Source organism: Hipposideros armiger, unplaced genomic scaffold (genome assembly GCF_001890085.2).
Source record: "Hipposideros armiger isolate ML-2016 unplaced genomic scaffold, ASM189008v1 scaffold_18, whole genome shotgun sequence".
Taxonomy (NCBI): Eukaryota; Metazoa; Chordata; class Mammalia; order Chiroptera; family Hipposideridae; genus Hipposideros; species Hipposideros armiger.
Genome location: NW_017731368.1, coordinates 6,101,564 through 6,112,709, shown reverse-complemented (window position 1 = coordinate 6,112,709; position 11,146 = coordinate 6,101,564). Strand labels below are relative to the sequence as shown.

Genomic DNA, 11,146 nt, shown 5'->3' with positions numbered 1-11,146 from the left:
TCTGGGCATTTTCTCATCTGAGGCAAGAGGCGTGGCCTACAGGACCCACTCTCCACTCCAACCCTGACTCATACAGAAGCAGAGGGGACTTATACAGGTGTGGAGTCAAATTCCAGCTCTCACCACCAGATGTCACTGTTGCTTACTGGAAATACGTTAACTTTTCTCTGGGGACAGCAGGATCAGGCATGTGAAAGAAACAAAACCTACTTGTTCTAATTAATTCAAAGACTTATTGAACACCTACTTGTGTATGAAGCAGGCACTAACGCCAGGTGCTCTGGATGAAAAAGATCATCACGCCCTCAGACTGCTGGAGGGGAGAGGTGTGGAAGCAATCATACACCAATGCTCCAGTAACACACAACCTTAAGCCAAGGGATGGAACTCTCAGTGACAAATCAGCATATCATCTCCTTAAGGTAGAACATCGCTTCCTCAGGGAGACCTTCTCTGACTCCAACCCTGGGTTAGGTCCCCCAGCCTACTGCATCCTATTCCTAGCATTCATGATGCTTTTTGTAATCACTTAGTGCCAGCCTTTCCTGCTAGAGTGTAAGCTGTGACAGGGCAGGGCACATGCGTCTCCTGTTCTGTTACATTCCCAAGCTTAACACGGTAACAAGGTAACAGCAAGCATTTCCTGAGTTTGCTAATGCGTCAGGTGCTATGCTCAGCCCTTTATATTCACCATTGCATTTAATCTTCCCAACAACCCTAGACCACTGATGTCCCCATTACACAGATGAGGAAACCATGGCTGCTTGGCTAGTAGATGGCAGGACCATGAAGCCAGGTCTGATTCAATAATATGTAATATCATATCCACTGGAGCCACTTTAAAGAATTTCCATAATCTGATGTCAGCCTATTCATCCACCCCAATTTACTATTCTCTTCTTCAGGCAAGCAACCCCACTCATTTTCTCTTGATCACATAATCATCACTACCATCTCAACACTTCACTTTGTTCTATCTCTGGCATTTGAAACTATTTAGTTCACAAAATCAGTAATATACTCATCTGTTAGAATGACAATTTTTCTGAAACTTGTTCCCAAATTTGTTCTTCTACAGAAGGCTTATCCTTCATGAAACAATTGTGAGGACTGCCTACAAGCATCTCCTATAACATCTATTGGAAGCTGATTAAAGTTCCTAGTAATAACTTATATTTTTTAAGCATTTTCTCATAGACCCATATAATGATCTATAAGGTATATAGGACCATGGAAATTACCTAGAGCAATCTCTCATTTCATAGCTAGGAAAATATTTGGTCCAGGTTATACAGTCGGTGGGGAGCCAAGACCATGCTATAATCTCTTGTCTAATTTTAACTGGTGCTCCTCTGGCATTTATTTCACAAAGACCAACATCATTTCAAGTCTTTTTAACACCTGTTGGCATCTACCACTTGACTGCTCAGGTTCCAGTCCCAAACCTCCAGCTTCCTCCAGCTCTGTGACCTTGGGTTAGTGACCTCAACTGTTCATGCCTGTCTCCTCTGTGAAATGAGGATCACAGCTCCTACCTCTTAGGTTGTCAGGAAACTTAGACAAGATCCATGAAAAGTGCTTAGAGCAGTGTGCGGCACATGGGTGAAGCTCCGTAAATGTTAGCCGTTATTCCTATGTGGTAAATATTCTTGAACCCTGGTTCTTACCAAAGGTACAAAATGTTCTCTCTCTTTCCTGGAAACTTAATTTTTATGCTACTTTGAGCAACGATTTATTTTTCTAAATTGAAATAAATACAAGACATCTGATGTGTTCATTTACTTTAATAACACTACATTTACCATGTTGTCACCATGGAATGTAAATTCAGGTTAGACAAGAGAATTTCACAAGTACAGGAAAGCCCTCTATAGTACATCAAAGTTTGTATATGTCTGGCTGGCTTGCTCATAAATCATTACTCATTTCCATTATAGGTAATTTGTTTAGCTTAACATTTATAATTGTTACAGAGAAAATAAACATACAGCACACATTTTAAAAATGTTTTTCATTATTTTGTATTAGCACTTAAAATACATGTTTCTATTTTAAGATGACATTAAAATATTATTCTAATATAATAGCAGCAAAAATACAATTCCACAATTACGAAAGACCTAATCTGAGATCCACAATTAAGTTATTCTCCTGTTTACAAGTATGATCCTGAAATAAATACTACTTTTTAGTAGCACTGCTATCGGCAATTTAGGTTTGGGTTAAACACACACACACACACACACACACACACACATTTTCAGTGTGGGGAAGCTTGTAACATTGCATGCCATGCACTGTTCTGAAAGAGTTCTTCAAGAGCCAACCAGCCCTAAAAACTGAAGTGCTCCTTCAGTCCATAAGGTAGGCAGAAAAAAGTTAAATTAACAGGGACAAATGGGATTCCTACATAACACCAAAAGCATGTGATGTTCTGCAGCAACTGGGAGTACTTTGGGATTGGCATGTTGTCTTCTTTTAGAACGAATTTCATCAGAAGGGTTTAACAAGGTGGACATTTTACCACAATCCAGTGCATTTAAAAGTGACACTTTCCTTAGGTGCTAACTTGACTCCCCTGAACAACCTAGTTAGTGAACTAGTCACTAGTAATTTAGTCAACAGGCAAACAAGCCTGCAAGAAAGGAAGCCAACAGTCAAATTACCGTGTTATTGTCTGACCCAAACAATTTATTTTCAACATAAACATATAACCTCAATATGAGATGTCTAGCTATAGCAAACATCACCAACCAGACCAAGGCAGCGTCTCTTCTAAGGTTTTGGTTTTGCCCAGTATTCCCGATACATGGAGTAGCCCATACCTAAAGAAAAAGAATGCTAGTTAAGCATTTAAATATGTTTTCAATATTAAGACAATTAAAAAGCTCATAAAATAGCTGAACGTAGCACCCTTGCTAGCATGTGATATTTACAAGGGGAACAAGACCCTAGGCTGCTCTTGCCTTCTAAAACAATTTAAATTTCTAAAATTCTTTTCAGTTTCCCAAGTAGATTGAGGCTAGTGTGACTAGCTCAGACTGTTAAAAATTTTTTTTTTTTTTAACAAGAGAACAAATCCATTTTATTTACTTCTCAGTAAATTTAAATCCTTGAGGGGTACAGCATTACACAGATTCTGTGTCCTATGGCCTTGGCAGGAAGGTTGCTTCGGAATTTGGCACGAACCATGCCACTGTTTCCATGAGCACTCTGGTTTTGTTCGGTTTGCCACCAGGAGTCACTGTGTTGTTCTTTGCCTTGTACACATAAGCACATCTCTTGCCTAGATAGAACTCAGTTTTATCTCGAGCATAAACACCTTCAATTTTAAGAAGTGCTGTGTGCTCTTGCTGGTTCCGGAGACCCCGCTTATACCCAGCAAAAATGGCTTTGGACCACAGCCTTCCAGACATATTTGTCGTTTTGGAAGTCCTGTTCCCAGCAGGCCTCCCCAGGCCCCAAGATGGCGGAAAAAGCTTAAAGTATTTGTTTTAAAAGACAATCAGTATTTATCTGGAACCTTTAAAAGGAGTCACTCTTGCTACACAATACCAGATAAAGTCAATTAATTATAAAGCCAGTAAAAGCATGTAATACCTACATTAAAAAAAATCTTTTCCACTTTCAAAACCTCAGCAAAATAGTAATCATGTCTTTCCCAGATAATGGATCTTACTTCCAACCCTATCTGCATGTCTAGGCTCTTAATGAAATTATAGACTCAGTGAACAGGATTGCCTTTCCCTCCCTCTCTCTCTCTCTCTCCCTCCCTCCCTTCCTTCTGTTTAAACCTACTTAGTAAGATATTTCACAGAGAGTAAAACTGTGTCACTACTTGAACTATTTTTATTAATTCATTTTTTCCATGAAAATAAATGTGATATTTGCAAGCTGCTTCAATGTTAGCTAAAAGTATCTATCTTGTTTTATTTACAAAGAAATCCATTACTGGGAACCACAAATGTGAAAATTTCCTTTAGGAACCTACCAACAGTCATTGCTCCCACAACAAAGCCTTGGGCTGCCACGCGCATGTGGATCAGGTGAATGGACATTTTGGTATTTCCCCTGCTCTTCAATTTATACAATCCATATGCAACAATTGCTGCAAACCCCGCCATTCCTGTAAAACAAACAGTCACAAGTATGTCAGATACATGGGGGCAGGGAACCAAGATGATTTCACCATCAATCACTGTACTTTCTACTATTTTTATAAGGATGCTTTATGAGATCATTAATTAGCTAACATACACATCAAGTTTTTAATTTCCCCCTCAGAATAGAACCCCAGATCCAAAATTGGTAGCAAACAGTAGCAGATCCAAAGAGTTCAGATCTTCGAAATGTGGGCTTGTGAAGCCTGTAGATAAATTCCTTTAAGAGCACCAGGGGAACTCTTCCTATCTGTCCTACTTCCCTCTCTGAAAGGAAGCAGTTAATATAACAGAGACTGTAATAAACCATAACTGTGATTATAACAGCTTTTTTAAAAGTCCTATGAGTCCTTCCAGCAAATTATTGAGACAGGGTGGTCTTAGGGGTCCCCCAATAAATTCACTGAAATATGAGTCAATAAAACAAGAAGTCTAAATACACAGAATTTTTATGAAAGCTATATCATGCCAATCTCAGCATATTTTAACACGTAAAAAATATTTGAAAATCAATGATTTATGGATGTGCTTGATGAAAGAGTTGATTACACTCGACTGTGTTAAAGCATACAACAGATTATTAGAACATCAAAGGTAAACTTACCAATGGGGACAAATGGTGCTTCTTTAGCTTTTCGAATAAGTTTAGATCCCTGATCTTCATCATATGAAGAAATAGAAACATCTGTGTTGGATGACATAGTGATTGAAGAATCTTCCTGAAAGAGAATTTCCATGAGGTTCTGCAATCAATACCAACTAAAACAATATAAATGGATGTACTTAAAATAATCCTAGTTTCCATAAAAACCTGGTATATGGTATCTATGAACTTTAAAAAATATTTTTAGAAAACTGCATTTTTAATGATAGCCACCTTTAGAGAGGGTTGTATGTTTTTATCCCCCGTTTTGATGATTCTCCCATATAATCAATTCCTTTTAAGTACCACATTGTTAATAACAGTGAATTTTAAAAAATTAATTACTTTTGTCAATTAAAATAGTAGCTATTAAGTTTATGAGTATCTTCATCCTTAGTCAACTTCAACTTGACTTTAAATTAATTACTCAAACTGATACTCCTTATTGCCTCTTTAATATCATGTTGAAAAGCCCACTAAATGCTTTTGAGTGTAGTTAAGTGTAGTCTTTATTGTTTTCAACTGCAACTGATTTATTTATTCCAACATGCTACCGGGCTTCAGTTCCCACCTCTGAATAGTTTCCAAACTATTACACTAATCTCTATTATTGATAGTGGCTGTCTTTGGGAGAAGATTATAGTTATTTTGAATAGCCGAAATTTCTACTTAGCTCACTATTTACTCCTTTTGAGAACAAAGCTTTTATTTTAAATACTGTTGCTAGAAACGTCTCCTTTTAAACATAACTTATGTTCAATTGAACTTTTAGTTTTTTGACTTAGGGTTATCATTTTTAATATTACTGGTACATAAAACTGAACTACCCTCAGGGTCTCCTTAATGACTATCTCCTAAGCTTTAGCTGTCTTCCTTTACACATCATATATTCCCTGGGCCTCCCTCTTAAAAAATTCTCTACTTTCTTTTATATTATTCCTTTAAGTGGTACCAAAAAAGGCGAGATACTAGCCCCATCATATGAATAAGGGGGCAGGAAAAAATTCATTTTCATTATCACAGGGACAAAGGCTCCATTCTCCCTTCTCAGTCATCTTTCTTTACACAGGAAGCTAACAGGCGTTTCATCACAATGATGCAATAACAAATTCAATTTCACCTTAGTCACAGTAACTGTGTATCTACTTCCTTCTTCACTGAGCTGATTTGAACTGCCTATAAACTTTACCCATAAAGTAAGGGAGTCAAACAGTATGTAAGTGTACAAGTCTCTGACTGGTGTCAATTACAATAAACTTAAAAGTCAACTGCCCATCCCACTACCCGTATAAAATCTTAGTACCTTCACTTCTGGGTTTTCCACAGGCATCAATCATACAATATCTTTCATTCAACACTTTGCTATTCAAGGAGTGTTAGTAGTGGTTCAGGCCCTCAAATAAAATCCAACTCTAGGGGTGAGGCTTAGTACTTAGCTTGAAAAGTAAAATCACCCCTTCAAGTCCCCAGACCTACTGGGAAGAGTCTAATTCTGTCATTTGACAGAGAAAACCACCTTAATCCAGAGGAGTTGTGCAGTATCACACATCTCAACGGAAGAAAACTCAGATTAGAACTAGTGTCTCTCTGTCTCTCTCCTCTGTTCCCTGCTAATTGAATAAACCCTTACAGAGCTTTTATTACATACAAGGTTCAAGAAGCTCAAGGTTCAGAATGCTCACTATATATCTGAAGAGATAAAACAAACACTGAAGTAATGGTCCAAAAAGTAGATTTAAAAAAAAAAGAGACATAATATAATGTGATTACTTGCCAGTAGCATAATAGAGAGAATGAGAACTGAATTTAGAGTGTGAGGTCTTTTAGCTAAAGTAGGTTTGGGAAGTTTCACAGAGAAATATTTGAAATTGGTCTTTAAGAAACTACATAAATGGACAAAATGGAGATTAAACATTGTATTTATTTTAGGTTAGTATATGTTTGTTAGTTACCTTCGTAACTAATCATAAGCTTCTTAAAGGCATAACTTTTATCACAAATTCTCCTTCCACCTCCCTTGCCAAATCCACATTCTAATCACATTGAACTTCTTACAGATGCTCTCTGTACCTCCAAGCCTTTGCACAGGCTGATTCCTCTAACACTTTTCCTCCCTTTCCATCTCCTTCATATACTCTCTTTCCAGGCTAATTCCTCCCATTTTTCAGGTTCTTACCTTAATTGACCTCCTGTGGAAGTTCTCTGATTCTCTAAGTTTATAAGTGTTTTGGTTATGCAGTCCCATACAACCCCACGTTTTCTCTATAATAATTCTTTCTTATAAATGCCTATTTAATTCTCTTGCTGGAATCCTTGAATTCAGGAGTCTACACCTCCCTGCTTGTATTTATCTCTACTGCCTGGCAAAATGCTTCACATGTAGAAAGTACACGACAAAATGTTAGTTCAATAAATTTAAAAGTAATATTTTTCAATAGTTAAAAATCATTTGCAGGTAATTTATTTAGGAATATTGTTTTTTAAAAGCAAGAAAGTAGGTAGTTTTTTCTCTAACCTCTCACATCTAGATCACTATAATTCCAGGTCAATTGAGTGAAAGTTTTTTTGCCTCCCTCCTCCCAGGAGGGAGGGGAATGGCTGACTCTATCCTGTATATGAAAGAACAGAAGACAATCCACTGATCTCCATTCCTCATGTATGATACAAACTCTGAAGTTTATATGGGTTTGGTCTGGCTTTCAGAAAGCAGTACCTAGGAAAAGAATCAGGGTGTGGTCATTATTTGCATTAAATGACTAATGATGATTTGTTTCTGATCTCTGATCCATAACACTGTGTGAACATTTCAGGACAAAATTAATAAAGAGGAATATTAAAAATCCAACACTTACATCAAATTATATTTTATACCATCTTATACATTTTAACAGTACAATATATTTATAACTCTCCCTGAATATAAGGTTTTGATAATTCTCTTCCTAATTACCACCTAGAAGTTCCCCAAGTATTTATGATTTACAGCCAACTGAAAATGGTTAACTTTTAAAGTATCAGGGTTAGTAACTTTAAATCATATATTTTGAGACTAACAACCCAGATGATTAATTCATGCCAACAGCCTTATTTTACAGATCGAAAAACGGTTAGGAAGGGTTATATGAATTGCTCAACAGCAGGAATACATTTCTGGCAGGGTAGGACTAGAATCCAGCTCTCCTGATACACAGTCCAGTGTTCTTTTGATTGACAATATATTGCCAACTCATGAATCTCATGATGTTGGTATATTTCTAATATGAAAATTATTAAAATCCATTCCTTAACACAAGCTGGCATCTCCTTCTTTGAATTGTAAAAAATATGCAAGTCATGCCTAAAATTAAATGCAACCTTATTCCGCAGCGACTAATCTAACAATTTTGAAAGATTTTTTTTTTCACTAGCACCACCTCTAGGTTTTCCTTTATTATCATTTTTTTCATTCACCCACAGCAACTGACCCAGATCTCTGTCAGAAAGTTGAACAGGTGCAAAAAAGAGGCACCAGTAACCAGATATTCAAAGCCAATTTGGAAAACGCAAATTATCCTGTACCATGAGTAAGATACTACTGAAGACCTTCCCGAATGCTTCAGCACGTACAAAAGGCATACGGGAAGATGAGCTGCCCAGCATCAGGCGATGCAACCGACTTGGAAGGGTCTTCACAGCCTGTCCTTTTGGTCTCAGGAACTACTGCTGAACAATGGTCTGATATTTTGATTTTGCATCAGTCACCTGTCAGCTTGTTTAAAAATGGTCCCACCATAAAGACTGATTCAGAAGGTCTGGGGCAGGGCCCAAGGAATGTGAATTTTAAGAGGTCCCCTCTAATGATTCTGGTCCACACGGGAAGTAAGGCAAGGCCTGGTACACAGGACTCAAAGACGTCTGTCATGCTGGGGCCTGGTACCACCTCCATCGGTCAGAATTGTCCATCCCAGCCGTTCCTACCCAAGGGCCTGGGTACTTCCGGAAGTACAGATGCCAAGGGTAGGAATTACGCCGACGAGGGAAACAGCCGCTTCCCATACCGGGAATGGAAAGGGAAGGGCGAGGAACACTGCCGAACCGTCTCGGCCGCTCCCAGCTCTAAACCCACGCTGTGTTTTGGAGTCTCTAACCAGAAGAATTTAAAATTCCATCACAGGTGCTTCAGACAGGGCCTGAGGCCTCCTCACCTTCCTTCCTAGGGCAGGAGAGGGTCGCCGAGGGTGGGAGGAAACACGGGGTCGGGGAGAACAGGAAGGTCGTGCGCTTTTACGCCCTCCCCTCAACCTTCCCACCTTCCTCCCCTCTCTCCTCCCGTGACCTTGTCAGGACTCCGTGGCCGGAGCGCTCGCCCTCCCGGCCCCTCCTCGTCCGCCGCTTGGCTCCGCGCTCCGGGCACGCTCCACGCTCCGGGGTTCCCGGAGTCGGCCCCAGCCCCCTACACGGGTCACTCATTATTGCCCCATCCGTCCGTCTTCCCTTTCCGCCACGATTCAATCGACAAACGTTTGCTTCATCTCACTGGGAGCCGTATCCTCTCACCCGACAGGGCGTCACACCACGTCTTTGGACCCCCCCTGAACCACGAGGTCCGGCCTGACCCCCGCCCACTATACACATAGCTCGCCCCCTTCATTCCAGGCCTCGCCCCCGCTCTCAGCCCCGCAGCCCCCAACCCTCCCAAGACGCTCTCGGCCCGGCCAAGCGCGGCCCCACTTCCTTCCACACTACGATAGGGCGTCCCCCGCTCTCAATACCCCTTTCACACTTGACTTACAAAGAACCCCAAGCTCTCGCAAACTTCAACTGGCTTCTGACCCCAGCCCGCGCGAGCCGTCTGGCCGGCTTCTACTCGTCCCGCCCACAGCCGGCTCCAGCCAATCAGAAGCCAGGGCTGGCATGCGGGGGCCGGGTCTGGCCGGGTGGGTGCAAGCTTGTCCACGGTGGGTGGGGCGGCCCGGAGCGGGTCCCGGATTGGCTGGGGCGACGCGCTGCGGCTCCCGTACCCCGGATCTCGCGTAGATACCGCGTCAGAGGTGAGAGGTCGGCGTCTCCACTTTGCGTGAGGGTGTTGGATGGGACTCTTGGCTTCTGGTTCTGTGGTACTTAGATTTCTGTCGTCCTTTTCGCGTGGGGCGGCGGAGGCGAGCAACGTGAACGCCGTGTCCCGAGTGCGGGCCGGGTGGGGCTGGGGATGAGGGGTTTCGACCGCGGCGAGCCCTTGGGAGGCTGCGGGTGCGGTTGGGGAGCACGGTCCTGCTCTCCGGGGGCGCGGACGGCGGGGGGGGACGGAGCGCTCGATCCATTCCACTCCTCTGGTGGATGTCCGTCACGAACACGCGCTGTCGGGTCTCCATGTGGAACCATTCATGGAGCTTACACTCCATTTGGGGGGCAGCCATTAATTAACAGCACCGAGTTGCTGGCGCTGGGACCTCAACCGGATCAGGGGAGGTTTCTTTGAGGAAGGAAGTGTCCGAGGCCCCTGGTGACAGTGAACTTCCGGGAACGGAGCCCCTAATTTGTTCGTGGAATAAGATAGTAACGATGCAAATGGGGCGAATTGATGCAAAGCTTCAACGACTGTACCGTATATCTGTGACTAAATTAGAATCTCTTAATATAACCACAAAACGAGGCAGATTGCCCAGTGCTGTCATACAAGTAGACACTAAGTGCCATGGGTTTAGGATTTTGAAACTCTTTGGTCTCATAATTAAGACGCCCGTAGGAAACATTCATGTTACGTTTGATAAATTTAAAACCCCATACCTTGGTGAAGTGGTAGGCCTTCAGCGCCTTGAAGGTACATATTTTGTCTGGTTCATGCCAGTATCTCCTGGAACACTTTTGGGGTTCAGGAGGAGCCCAATAATGTTAAATGAGGGAAAGACATAACCGATGCAGTAACTGGAGGGCTTCAAAGATAAGGAGGAATAATCAAGGACTCATTTAGGATAATTAAGCGGATGAAAGAGCCTGGCACACTTGAATCTGAAGGTAAACCAGAAGCCCTCATTGTCTCTTCATTCTGGAAATACAAAGGCTAATAGCAGCAGCGACCACAGCATATTTATTCCTGAAGCGGATTTATGCAAAAAAAAAAAAAATGTTAGCTAATTTGCTAATTTCTAGAGAATGAGATTTGGGGTCAGGCAGAACTAAATCCCCGGTTGATCACATACCAGCCGTGACCTTGGGCTTTACCTCTCAAAACCACTTTCTCCATTTGTACAATGGGGATGATAGTAGTGATGGTTAATGAGGAAATACATGTAGGGTGTTAGCCCAGTGCCTGGCATGAAAAGTGTTAGCTATTGCTTTAAAAATTCCTGTGGCATTCACTGGG

The 11,146-nt window shown here is 41.5% G+C and overlaps 1 protein-coding gene and 1 pseudogene across 1 annotated transcript; both read right to left on the bottom strand.

The window, feature by feature from the left end:
• Positions 1–1,766: 1,766 nt before the first annotated feature.
• Positions 1,767–9,681, bottom strand: HIGD1A (HIG1 hypoxia inducible domain family member 1A). Its single transcript, XM_019633473.1, has 4 exons — positions 9,575–9,681; positions 4,765–4,879; positions 3,992–4,126; positions 1,767–2,825 (listed from the first exon to the last, which is right to left on the bottom strand). Exons 2-4 carry the CDS (start codon positions 4,859–4,861, stop codon positions 2,776–2,778), a joined length of 282 nt encoding a protein of 93 aa, XP_019489018.1. The 5' UTR covers positions 4,862–4,879; positions 9,575–9,681; the 3' UTR covers positions 1,767–2,775.
• LOC109377192 (60S ribosomal protein L35a pseudogene) lies at positions 3,067–3,499 on the bottom strand (annotated as a pseudogene).
• Positions 9,682–11,146: the final 1,465 nt, after the last annotated feature.